This window comes from Rattus rattus, chromosome 17 (genome assembly GCF_011064425.1).
Source record: "Rattus rattus isolate New Zealand chromosome 17, Rrattus_CSIRO_v1, whole genome shotgun sequence".
Taxonomy (NCBI): domain Eukaryota; kingdom Metazoa; phylum Chordata; class Mammalia; order Rodentia; family Muridae; genus Rattus; species Rattus rattus.
Window position 1 is genome coordinate 44,418,470 of NC_046170.1, and position 13,578 is coordinate 44,432,047.

The following is a 13,578-nucleotide window of genomic DNA, read 5'->3' on the forward strand; positions in this document are numbered from 1 at the left end:
CAAAGCTGCCTACTTGAAGCCTTGGAAACTTAGTTTTAACCCTTAATCTCTACTGATCCTACCCACCCCTCTCTTACAATTACTGTGTGTATGTGTTTGCTTAGAGAGTCAGCTATCTCCTTGTTAAGGATTTAAGATAGGTTTCTGTCAGTGTACTGTATTAAAATTTGTAAGGGCTGGAGAGATGGCTCAGTGGTTAAGAGCACTGACTGCCCTTCCAGAGGTCCTGAGTTCAATTCCCAGCAACCACATGGTGGCTCACAACCATCTGTAATGATGCCCTCTTCTGTCTGAAAAACAACTACAGTGTACTTATATACATAAATCCTTTAAAAGAAAAAATTTGTGAATAGCTGGGTACAGCAGTACAGATGTTTAATCCCAGTACTCAGAGGCAGAGAGGCCTCTAAATTCCAGACCTCCCAGAGTGTGCTGCTGTCTCAAAAACTAACTCATTGTTTTCTTACAGATATGTGCGAACACAAGGCCACGAACGGAATCCCAGCACTCAGTGAGGGGTTACAGGTTGGCCTCAGAGGGCTTCCTTTATAAAACCACCTGGGTGCACGGTGACTTGTTTCCATAGCTGCTCCATGGGACCAGAACTGGAAGGTGGAGGGTCTGGAGAAGCCATCCATGTCACTACTGCTTGGATAAAGCAATGTATGCCCGGGGCACAGATGTCTCCTTCACTGTCTTTCCAAGCCTCCTTGGGCATCTGCATCTGGGAGCCTCTTTTAAAAAACAAACAAAACCCCCCCCCAAGTTTCTGAGGGTTGGGAACTTGCTGTTTAGGCAGAGGACAACTTGTAGGAGTCAGTTCTCTCCTACCACATGGGTTCAGGGTCAAACTTGGCAGTAAGTGCCTCATCTGTCATCTCAGTGGCCCTGGGTGCTCAGCTTTAAGAAAACTTAAAACTTATTTCTGTCCCACCTGCCTGCCTTTCCAATTTGGTCACTGAGTTCTGAGATTGGGATCTGACCACGCTAATCCAGCTGCCTTGAACTCCCAAGTTGGGCTTCTTTCCTCCTTGTAGCTGTAACCACAGGAGTGTGCCACAGTACAGGATGTGGATCTTTAAAGTGTTACGTTTTATCCAAGAAAAGGCTTGTTTGATTACATTTAGATTTTCTCATGCTGTAAAGACCAAGTCTCAAGTTTCCTTTTTCCTCCTTGTAAACTACAGTGGGGCCTCTAGCTGATTGGTCCCCTCTAGCGCTCACCTTCATAGGCGAAGTTCTTTCCCAGAAAAGAATATATCTGGGATTAAACTCGTGTGCTGCCTGTCCTCACTCTGCAACAGGAAAGACCTGAAAAGAGCAGAGAATGCCCCAGGCAGTGGGGTGTGATTTCACCAGAGCAGAGAAAAGCCAGAAGCTAAGACAAGCAAGCTATAAGACTATAGAGCCCAGGGATGAGAACAGGGAGTGTCTGACAGATTCTGTTGCATCAGTGAAGAACCAGTGCTGGGACTTCCAAAGAGCCGCACCAGAACCATACCTCCCCATCTAAGGCAATGTTTTCCAGTGTGCGTTCCTGTTTGGGGCTGAGTTGCCAGCCTCGAGAGCATCTCTGTCCCCCTCACAACTTGGGTGCCAGGAGTGGTAAACACGGAGTTGGGGAACAGGAAAACCAACACTGAGTAGATGGGTCCTGGGAGCCAGGTGGGCAGAAAGGACTACCAGCCAGGGTGTCTAGCCAGAGGACTCAGGACGAATCGAGACACTCAGAAGATTAAAAACTATGTATTAGTGTACCATGGAGCCTGGACCACTGTCTGAGGCTAGCCTGGGCAAAAGGAAGACCCTGTCCCAAAACTAAACAAAAGGCTCAGAAGGTTACACCCAAACTGAAGAGTGTTAATTCTGTTTCATTACACCGCCACACTTAGACTCGTCTTCTGACACACTCCGCCGTTTATTTCAGTACCGTTTCCCAAATGCCCCGAGAAGATACGACGCTGAACACCACGCTCAGATGGTTGTTTGGGTTTTTTGGAGACAGGGTCTCACCAACCTCACGGAAATCTTCCTGCCTCTGCCTCTCAGGTGCTAGGATTAAAGGCATGTGTCACCACACCCGCCACACTAGATTCTTAGAGCTACAGTACATCCTATTACTCTGACCAAAGAGCGCTTGTGTCTTTGCACGTGACCACAGATCAAATGCTCACGTGTGGAGCTGCAGGCCAAGAGCCCCGCGGGTGTGTACCAAGCCCCCTCCCCAAGCAGTGCATTCAATGGCTGTGGGGCTTAAAGCACCCTGAAAGCTTACCGAGAGGGCTGGAACCTCCAGTGCTGAGAACTCGGGTGGAGCCCCCGACCACCGGGCACTACAGGCTGCTCACTCTGTTATTTACAGAAGGGAACTGGGGCGTGGTGTGGACTAGACCCAAGATGGATGGCAGTAAGTGACCAACAGGCTCTTGAGGAATACCCATGGTAATAGGCTGGAAAACAGACGACAGCTGTAGGTGACAACAGTTAGCTTTTTTTTTTTTTTCAAGAACATTTATACATCTTTTTAATTAGATTAGCTTTACAAGCAACGTGAGAGGCTTTCATAGGAAACACCACTTCCAAACCACACAAGTCTCTCTGCGAACCCTGAAGTGCCCTGCCTGTCGTGGATAGAGGGCTGTTCCACGACTGGTTGAGGTGTTGAACAGAAACAGAATCATAAAGCTTTCTCTTTCACCAGGACGAACACATATGGGCCACAAATGGTTTTAAATAGAATCCTGCTCATGAAATTGAGTTTAAGTGGGCATTATAGGGGGTAGCTAGCCTGATTTCTTCTTGTTGTTTTTCACAGTGACCTCCAGGAAAGCATGCGCTTTCCAAAAGATATAGAATTTAAATTTTGCCTGGCGCGTGCACCCGGCCCCATCCCCTGCAGCAGAACCTGGGACCTGGTACATCAGTAAAAGTCTGAGATACAAAGGACTCCAGGGTCTGCTGCTCCAGTCAATCAGACCTCGTGCATCAAGGCCAAACAGTTCCTCCCAAATGTGAAACACGGTGCTTCGGAGCCGGGCGGCCAAACCTTGGGCTGGCCCGGCCGCAGAGGCACTTGCTGGAGAGGCGGTCAGCGGATGTGGGTCAGGAGTGGACTTCCTGCTGTGAGCCCCTCATTCGAGCACAGTGCTGAGTAAGCCCTGTCCACTCTCGGCTTTACTTGGCTGTGTTCATGTTTTACATGAACAATGGCAATTTCTTAAGAAGGGCTGAGCTTCCTTCCCATAGAAAAGGTTTCTAACTGGATATGAACTGCGCGGGTGCTAAGTCTGGTATGAAGGGAGACACACAGAAATAGTTCTGTATACGCACGTCTTGGCAAAGACCGGGGTTGGAGACGTAACACCTAAGGGGACAGGGGTTACACCCATGATCTGTGCAAACTCTGGCTAAGGGGACCGTAGAGGTGACAGCAGTCTGGCGGCCTTGTGTGGTTGTCCCTCTGTCCCCTAAAAAGAGAAAAACCCATGAAACAGAGAGTGTGCCTGTACACCTCTTGCTCTCTAAGCTGGCACACACGGCTTTCATTACTGGTTATGAGAGTGCCTCATGGCCGTCCAGGGAGCCGAGGACCACACACACACAGCCATGTGCCTGGGGCCACCAGGTGCCTTGCTGCAAGAACAAGGTCCTGACCTGGAAGGGTCTGGAAAGCACAGTCAAACTAAGGAGAAGCCACAGGGAAACCTGCAGCCGTGAGACAAGGCCGGCGACAGGCTAGACCTGACGCAGAAGAGAGCCCTTTGTCTTGGGAACCCGAAGCCGAGGAGGAGGAGCTCATTTATCGCCCGTCACTTAGCTTTAAAAAAAAATTAACCGAAGACACAGAGCCTTTTCCTGTGGCTTGTTTCCTCTCGGAACTATGAGTTAGTTGGGCACCGGTGGCGACCATCCACTGTTAGGTCGGAGCGTGAGGGCAGCGACCTTTCCGAGTTCGAATCACCGAGAGACGGGCCAAGAAAAACCTCGCGCACGTGAGCCAGGACTCGGGGCCCTTCCTTTACTTTCAGGCAGAAGAAACGGAATCATCATTCACTGGCGACAATCATCGTAGGAGGCCTTTAGGGCAAAATTTAATAGCATGAAGAGGTTTACAAAAATAGATTGATGTTATTTTGAGAATAATACTGTAAATTTTTTTTCTTAATTCAGTTTTGATAAATTGTACCTAATACAAAAATTCCCCGAATTCAAACTTGATATAAAAAAGAGATGAAATGAACTCAGTTAGGTGACAGGTCTGGCAAAATAGAAGACTGAAGAAAATCCTACAAAGGGCCCTTGTTTTGTGTCCAGATGGAAAAGCTACTCTCCTCCGACAGCGTCTCCTCTTCAGTCAGCGGCCAAGAGCAGTCACAGATCTGGAGCTGACCCCACAGTACAGTCCCGGCAGATGGAGCCCTCTGTTGGATGACACCTGGCGAAGTCGCCTGGCTCCCAGATGAAATGGCAGGCAGGTGTCTCTGTTCATCCTGGCCACATGTCCACGGGTCCACAGAAGGCAACTGAGAGGCTGTAGGTGACGCGGGTACTGCTGGACCCAAGGCCCTGCTAGACATCTTTGCTGACTGAATTGGGCTTGAGTTCAACCCTCACACCTTTCTCACCTGCAAGAAAAAGAGGCATTCACTCATGGACCTGCTGTGACTGCACCCCACTCGTGGGCACTGGACCTTCTGAGACTGCACCCCAAACACCGGAAACAACACCTCGTTTCTCCAGAGCGCCATCAGGTTCATCCCCCAGCTGTTCCCACTGCTACTGTGACAAGCACACTGCTCTGCACAGATCTTAGAGGACAAGCAGAGGCATCGCCCTGGAAACAGCGCCACCTTTAATCTAAGCCACCTGACTAGAGAGCCCTGGAGTGCCACTGAAAGTACACAAACCATAGCTCTGAGAAAACAGAGTGCGGGAACATCTCAGGCTGTTTGCTTTTAAAACATTCTTACAAAAGTTGAGCTCGGTTCCTTAGAACTCGGTGAGTGAGCGGGTCCTGTGACTACTGGCTATGCATCGGGTCCCAGGACACAAAGGTGCACAAGTCCATGACCTGTGCAGGGCTGGGAATCGACACATCTGTCTGCTAAGCTGGTTAGCCACTTCCGTACAGACTTTCCTTGTGGACACCCGTGATTTTTTTTTTCTAAGGATTTGAAAACTTATGTATGATGATGTATGTATGTATGTATGTATGTGTGTGTGTTCTATCTGCATGTACACTTACATGACAGAAGAGGGCATCAGATCCCATTACAGATGGTTATGAGCTACCATGTGGGTGCTGGGATTTGAACTCAGGACCTCTGAAAGAGCAGCCAGTGCTCTTAACCACTGAGCCATCCCTCCAGCCTACCACACATTCTATAGAGCGAATGTTATGAAAGGAAGAGATATATTCATTCACATGAAAGACAGAGGGAGGAGACCAGGGGACCTTTAGCGCACCGAGGAGTTTCAGGCTGGAGTGGGGGTGGGGATCAAGGAGCTTCAGGCTAGGGGTTGGGGTGGGGATCAAGGAGCTTCAGGCTAAGGGTTGGGGTGGGGATCAAGGAGCTTCAGGCTGGAGGCAGGGAGGGGAATCAAGGCTAGGGGTTGGTGGGGTTCCTGCAAAGCTCACTTTGTGCCCGAGCTAACAAACTCATGCACGCATCAGACCTTTGCTAAGCTTTGGACAACTGCGACAGGTAAGAATGAAGACCAATGAGAGAAGCCCTGACCAAAACAGGGAGTTAGGGAACCTGGCAAAAGCAACCCCGGACTGGGGCTTTTGGAAGATGCCATCTGCTGCTGTCCCGGCCGCACCCGGCTGTGCTCACCTGTGAGATATTTTACTTTAGCTCTTGCTCGCTCGTCTGCATCGAAATACCAAACGGTTATTGCGTACCTGGAAGGAAATTTAAGACACGGTCAGGATGGTCCCCGGGAAGCAAGTGCTCCTGACACCCTGCAGTGCGCAAAGCGGCCTGAGACCCGCAGGTGTTACAGGCAGGCGCGTCCTGTCCACCCCGCTGATGAGCTACAGCACCCACGGGAGGCTCACAGCCTCTCTCCATGCCTGCCCACCCAACCTGCGGGCTCAGAAACGGATTAAGGACGGGGTGAGTGCCCGGGAAGGCAGGACAGTGGACGGAACAAAGAAACACAGACCAGTAGTCATACCGACCCCGAGTCACTGAGGAAGAATTAATAAACACAAACTTCTAGGATCCCTTCCCAGAAAGTCACTGGGTTTTGACGCCGGGCTTCACTAACCTCTTCCCGCAAGACCTCGTCTAACTGAACTATTTTATCCCACGAGTGAATGTGGTGTGGCAGGTCTGTTCAGAGCTGAAAGCAGGTGCCTTCGTGGCACAGCAGAAGCTTGTCTCACTGTGTCTGACTCCAGAGCTAATAAATAGCATGTGGCGGCCGGCACAGGCTGTGAACAGTGGAGCTACAGGAAGACACCGTGGATGTGAGCATGTGCCTTGGGCCGCTGGTCCCTGAGGAGCCATCTTTAGGTAAGTAAGACTCTGTGGATCCCGGCCAGAGTTCATGGGGAAGCAACAACCCAGATATGCAATCATGTCACCTTGCTTGAAGACTCAAGTACAGGGCAGAGCCGGCGGCCGGCACCACAGTGCATGTGTCCTTCCACTAGCCAGCGGCCGACTCGCTCTGCCCAGGCTGCATCCCTGCTCCTACCATGGTCTCTTTCAGGGAGCAGGGTTATAAAGGTGGAACAGCTCTTGCCTCTGTGCCAGGCTGTCCGTTAACTGCCAATCAGAACCTGGTATCCGATCGGCGCCTCCCAGAACCGAGGCCTCACGAGAAAACTCTGCTACGTTCTTTCCTCACATCCCCGGTCTGCTCTCTGCCTGGGCTGTCCAGACCACCTGGCCTCTGGCCTCTGTTCTCTGGCCCAGTGGCCCCTCTCCTGACTGCAACCCTGGCTTCACTCTGTGTGCCGTGCCTGGTTCCATTCCTGTCAGGGCACCTATGACTTCAGGCTCGACCAGGCAGCTACCGCCCACTGGAATCAGTGATGGACAGGCTGCGCTGGTCAGAGGCAGAAAGAGGACGGATACCATGTAGGCTCTGGGGGCCTCATCCATGGCCACCAACCTTGGCCACTGCTCCCTAACACTGGGGAGGCTCAATTTCTAAGCCAGAGGAAACAGGAGATTTTCCTGCCACTTTCCCTGATGAAAAACCAGGCACGCTCAATGCAAGCATGTGCCTCACGCCTGTGCTTTCAGACGCTTCTGCATCTTTTCACTAACTCATGCTACATGGGGAAAAACCAACAACAAACAGCACAACAGAAGACAACCACATGCATGAGGACGTGTGAATGGACATAGCAGTTTAGAATCCAACCTCAAAGTCCAGTGAAAGAGACACCAGGGCAGACCAGAGGGACTGCTTTGTGCTTTACTCTGCTTTTTGACACAGGGTCCCACTGTGTTGCTGTCTCCTGGCCGGGAGTTTAATATGTAGACCGGGGCTGGCCTTGATCTTGCGGCAGTTCTGGCGCCGGGATGGCAGGCACGCGCCACACATGGCAGCAGATGTGGAGGGTGATTATGCTCTGTCTTCCCAGCACGCACCATGCATGGCCACTTCCCCGTCTGTTTCCCAATTCCTTTTCTCCCCACTTCTGCTCTCCGAATTATTTTTGAAAAGTTGCCCCTTTCCCTTTGGTAGTTCCGTAAGAGCGCTCCGGAAACGCACACGTAATCCCAGAGTGGGCAGTGTTAGCAGGTGTGCCGGGGTGGGGGGTGGGAGGCAACAGAGTGGGGGAGGTCCAGCCCTAGTCTACACCTCAGGCGAAGGGCGGCCGTGAGCAGACTGGCATCCTCGGGAACATGTGTGAGCACTCATGATCGTTCAGATTAAGAAGACCGTAACACCCGAGGGAGGGCCTGGACGGCACGGAAACCTCGGGCTCACCCTTCGACGCGCCCTGCCCTGTCGTGCTGTCAACCAAGTTCCCGTGAGCAGGATACTACCTTGTGGCGTATGCAGGCTGTACTTCATGAGGGTTACGCCGGTCAGACCAGAAAAACAGCAATCTATCAAACTTGGGTTCAATGTCAGCAAACTGGGCTTTGCCTTCTGGGAAAATTCGAAGAATACCTCCGCTCACCTGGGAAAAGAGCAGAGTGTGTCAGCACGGGCCGCCAAGAACCGTACCAGGTTAAACTGGCAGTGGGCAGAGTTAAAGGACTCAAAAGGCTTAGCTGGGGTTATTTGCAAATGCAGTTATGCTGACTAGCAAGGTGTGATTGTGAGCTGAGGCTCCACGTGCAGGATGGATGCGTGGGAAAAGTCCTTTTATTTTTGGCAAGCACTTGCCACAAATAAGTATACAAAATTCCCAACCCTATTGGCAAGGTTTGAAAGCCGGCGAGTATTTCTAGTCATGCTTAGGACAGTGTGAAGCAGCCTTTGCCAAACGGCTAACCTGGTAATTCGACCACATAAACGACCACAGTGCTTTAACTTTCAGCACACACTTAGCGAGCAGGTGAGCGGACTGTCTCTAGTTTGTTCTGTAATCTACGTTTATGGATGTACGGAAGCTGGAGGACAACTTTTGGGTTTTGGTGTGTCCCACGGACTTAGATTCACACTTGGTGGCCGTCACCCTAGCCTGCTGAGTCATCTCCCATCCTAACCCATTCCGTACCCAGTTATCCCCGTGCAGCCTGGGTCTAAATTCTAACCGTAGCTGCTAAGAGCTCAGCTCCACCCATACGACTCATTTACCTGCACCGCTGTTCTCTGTGGGAACCAGATACTCCTCACAGACAGTCTATCAAGTGCACTGAAAATCACGGGGACCCTAAATGAGGAGTGGGGGCGGGGGCAGGCATACAGACCTGGTCCTTGTGTTTCAGACTATGAGGAAAAAACACTAGACTAATATCACCAATCTGGAGACATTTAGTTACTTGGCTTTTGAGACCACGGACTTCCCATGTAGCCAAGGATGGATGACCTTAACCTCTGACCCTCCCAAATGCTGAGGTCAAAGGTGTGCACCGGCAAGCCCAACAAACTAATGCTTTTGAGCAGATGCCTTAAGTTTAAGGGCACCTGGGTTGGGGATTTAGCTCAGTGGTAGAGCACTTGCCTAGCAAGCACAAGGCCCTGGGTTCGGTCCCCAGCTCCGGAGACCTGTCAGACTGGGATGGCGAACACATCCTCTTCCTCCTCGCCCTGCTGCCTAAGGAGAACTGGTGGGTTGACATTCATCTCCCACTGAACCCCGAACTGGGTGGCCTTGAACTCCTGAATCTCCCGCCTCCACCTCGTAGGTACAGGGATTCCTGGTGTGTTTCCCCAGGCTCACCTACACCACCACGCAAAGGTCATACTGCACAAGGCATGCCGCCATGTGTTCACACGTAAGCGTCTGTTTTCAGACACAGTACTACAGGTTCCAAGTCACAAAAATCCACTCTGGGTGTCAAGGCCAAAGCGGACCTGAGAGAGCAACGCAGCTTGAAGAAAAACCGTCACTACTGAATTCAGTTGCGTACCTTGGCGTCCCAGTCTTTATTTAGATAATATATACATGTCACACATCTTCCGTCTCCATTTGGGTTATCGACGTGACGGACGTAGCCTGTCCCGTTGCCTGGGTAACAGGCGACCATGGCCTGGAAAACAAGACAGCGGTCCGTGAGTGAGTGGGGGAGCGAGCTTTCGAGGCAGAACTCTGATTCCCACCCAAGCGTGACAGTAGCGAGATCCCATTCTGTAGGAAGGAGAGGTGAGGCCGTTCTATGCCATTATAAAGAACACGGCATAGGTCGGTGAGCAGCCCCAGGGGTAGAGACTAGCTCAAAGGCAGCTTTGCAGCAATGGAATGAGCCAACATGGAGGGTCAGGGGTCCGAATGGTGGAGACCCTGAGTTGCCACAAGCCGAAGGCCCCTGCTTTCAATAACAGAAGTCAGGAGAGTTTCTACGCTTCACTGTCCTGATTCTTCTGCACTCTGGGACCTAAGAAGGATGGCTTCTGACCTGCTTGGGGGATTTGGCTTCTGAGCTAGCCTTGGAACCAAACCCACGGAATGAACTACCTGGTGCTGCCCCGTAATAGATGGCCAACTCCAAATACCGCCCCATGTCCTGTCAGTGAGGAAAAGAAATGCAAACTCGATGCAGACTGAGCCCTCTGGGAAAGGGAAGCATGTTCTGCTCAGCTCCTCGAGGCCTGGCTCAGGAGACCGGTCAGCATGATACACGGAGAGGATAACGTCCACTGAGGCACCGTACCCGTGTGCTCTGGGTACATGTGTGTCACTGGACGGAGATTCAACAGAAACCGTGCGGTGAGGAGGAGACCTCAGCTCACGCCACTCCTGTGCTCAAGTGGAGGGATCGAAGGAAGCGACCAGACAGACACCGACCAAGTCCTCTGCCACTCAGCTATGTGACAAATGCTAATTTCTTTCTCCCTGGTATCTGCATTCTTCTTCTGTCAACCCTTCAAAGGCACAAATGTGTGACTTTAAAGTATGACTTAAGTATGGGTTTTGTTTGTTTGGTTTTTGACTGAAATTCACGCCACTGTCAGAAAAGAGGCAGGCAGCAATCTGCCAGTCAAACGTGAAGAAGTCCTGAGAGGGAGCGTGGTGAGCGGGTCTGTAATCTGTGGTGCCGCTGTCACTTGTGACTTGTGACTTGTTGACTCTGTCTTCCCACCAGAGTGAAGGTGGCTCAGAGTGGGGGAGAGATCTTGTCCCATGGTAAGAGAGAGCTTGTTGGGATAACTCTGTAGTTACCGAGTTTTTTTGTTTTTTTTTTTTAAAGATTTATTTATTTTATTTCTATGTGAGTACACTGTAGTTGGTCTTCATACACTTCAGAAGAGAGCATCCCATTACAGGTGGTTGTGAGCCACCATGTGGTTGCTGGGAATTGAACTCAGGACCTCTGGAAGAGCAGTCAGTGCTCTTAACCTCTGAGCCACCTCTCCAGCCCCATTACCGAGTGTTTTCAAGAGTCTTCTACCCTGGGATTTATGTATATGACAAAGGTTAATTCTTAGAATTCAGTCGCTGGCCAGTAGTTCACCTCAGAGAGACTGGGAAACATCCTGAGCCTGAATCCTTCCTTAAACACCAACGCTACCTCCCTGGGCGCCCTGCCCTCCTGTTCCCCATCACAGGCAGGACTGCAGGTGAACATTTCGTTATACCTCCATTTGTCCGGACTCAGGATGGACTTCCTAAACCTTTGTTTTACTGTTAGTGCTTGGAGATGACAAAGTGGCAGTGGGGGAGAGGTTCAGGCTGATCTGTCACCAGCAGCCAAAGATGCACAGCGCAGCACCCATGGCTACTGTCACAGGGCACAGACTTAACAGCAAGATCCTGCCACCTGCGGTTAACTGAGAAAGTCATGGTGAATCAGAGTGGGGTGAGGAATGACCTAAAGCCTGAGCTGTCTCCTTCTGTGATCTTGTTTCAAAAGATAAAGCCAGGAGGTGGGGACACACGCCCTTAATCCCAACATTTGGGAGGCCGGTGGATCTGAGTTCAAGGCCAGCCTGGTCTACAGAGAAATCCTTTCTTGAAAAACAAAACAAAAAGTAAATTGGGAGTGGCGGGGTACAATGGCTCAGTGGGTAAGACCTTTTGCTGTGTGAGCCGGATGGCCTGAATTCAACTTCTGTCTGTCTGTCTGTCTGTTTTCTGTAATTCTAGGGTAGGCATGTCTGTGACTGGGGTCGGGAAGGAAGGGCTATCCGATGAAGCACAGCTGTGCCTGGGCATCGCACAGGAGGACAGCAGGCTGGGACACTGTGGCAGAGCAAGAGGATCCCAAAGAGCCAGGACGAGAATCAAGAAACCAGGACCGTGGATACCATTCTGAACATCACGTCGGGTGTGTGGTGCACATCTGTAACTCCAGCACTCAGAAGACAGAGGTGGGAGGATCACAGAATTACAGTCCAGCCTGGGTTAGACAGCCACTGCCTCAAACTAAACAAAAACAAGGGTCAGAGGTGACAGGAGCTGACGGCGAGGACACCTGACTACCTCTGTGAGATCCACCTGTGCGACAGTGCTGACTGCAGAGACAGCACCACCTGCCAAGTGCACCATGAGCAGGGCCTGCAGCACGCCAGGTGCGGGGCCTCCTCAGCACGCTCATCCTCATCCACCTGTCAACGAAACCAAGGCCAGAAAGGCTCGTGTCCTCGGAGACTCAGGCCAGGTGGACGTGGAGAATCTGGTCCCTGAAGCCAGGCCGGAGGAGTACAACACTGAAGGGCCAACAACTGGCCGGTCTCTGAGGGAGAGGGGGAAGTGACAGGAGCCCAAGGCAGGGCTTTCTGGGTGGAGGGTGGATTGCTCAGGGGACAGAGCAAGGACGAGGCAGCAGCCTGAAGCTTTAAAGGAAGTTTCAATTCAAGGAAGTAAGTCCATTTAATTATGCTAATTAGCTTTCCAGTCCCTGAGATAATAGGACTGGAGGAGCTTGGACACACACACACACACACACACACACACGCCCTGCCCAACAGCCTGCCACCCTGCCACCTCAACCACCTTGCCTGGGCCAGCTCTAGGACAGACAGGCAGCACATCAATGTCTGTGAAAAGCTACGCTAAGTCCTAAACAAACCTGGCAAACAAAAAGCCAGAAGAGTAAGCAATTCGAATCCCCTGTGATTCCAGTGGTGTCCTGTCCCTGACCTAACACCACAGACAGCAACTCTGATGTCTCTACTCCCCAGGAGGAAAACACGGAGGAGGAGGGGGAGGGGGGGAGCAGCTATGGGGCTATTACCTTTCCTCCTTTCCTATGAAAACACACAAGATGGAGGGCCTTCTCATGAGGGGGAAGGCCATAAAGTTGTTTCCTCTCACCAGGAGGCTGAAAGGAAGGAAGAGGCCGGCCCAGGAGCCCAAGGTGTGTTCACTTCAGGCCCTGGGCGGCTTCCGTACAAAGAGAGCAAAGCCAAGTATCGCTTCTTTGCCCCTTCCCACCCCCTTACTCCAGGAGTAAATGATTTGGAAACAGATTGTTTGACGCTAAGAAAACTAAAACTCGACAGGCTGTGAAATTATTCTCACTGTGAATGAGAGGAAGAGGGGGGCAGCTGACAGTTCACTCTGTCCAAGGGCCTGTCTCAAGCACATGGCAGAGGCACTCAAGAGAGGCCGTGGCCATCACTCACTCCACCCAGGCCAAGCACAACCCCCGTCTGGTCCTCACAACCAAACCCTCAGCTGTGCTGCCTTGCTTGTGAGTGAACTTTTGTTCTTTATGAAACAGTGTCCCTGTGTAGCCCAGGATGTCCTCAAACTCAAGATCCTTCTGTGTGGGTCACCTGAGTGCTGGGGTTCTAGGTACGGACTGTCATGTACTTGTGTCCATGCACATACACACACACGTGCACACACTAACTAGGACAGCAGAATAGTTTCACCCAGTATGCTGTGATTTCGTTTGGCACTAACTGCTGCAGATCTGTAAGAATGTTCGAGTACACGCTGCAGGTGGCTGCAGGGAGGAGTAAGTCAAGCTTCCTAATGCCCCACACCTCGCCGGT

General features: G+C 51.4%; 1 protein-coding gene across 1 annotated transcript in view; it reads right to left on the reverse strand.

The window, feature by feature from the left end:
* Positions 1 to 2,502: 2,502 nt before the first annotated feature.
* Egln1 (egl-9 family hypoxia inducible factor 1) overlaps positions 2,503 to 13,578 on the reverse strand; it is a 38,695-nt gene continuing 27,619 nt past the window's right edge. The window contains 4 exon segments of the mRNA XM_032887656.1: positions 2,503 to 4,625; positions 5,838 to 5,905; positions 8,013 to 8,149; positions 9,549 to 9,668. Of these exon segments, the coding sequence (XP_032743547.1) occupies positions 4,570 to 4,625; positions 5,838 to 5,905; positions 8,013 to 8,149; positions 9,549 to 9,668 (381 nt within the window). The 3' untranslated portion in view covers positions 2,503 to 4,569.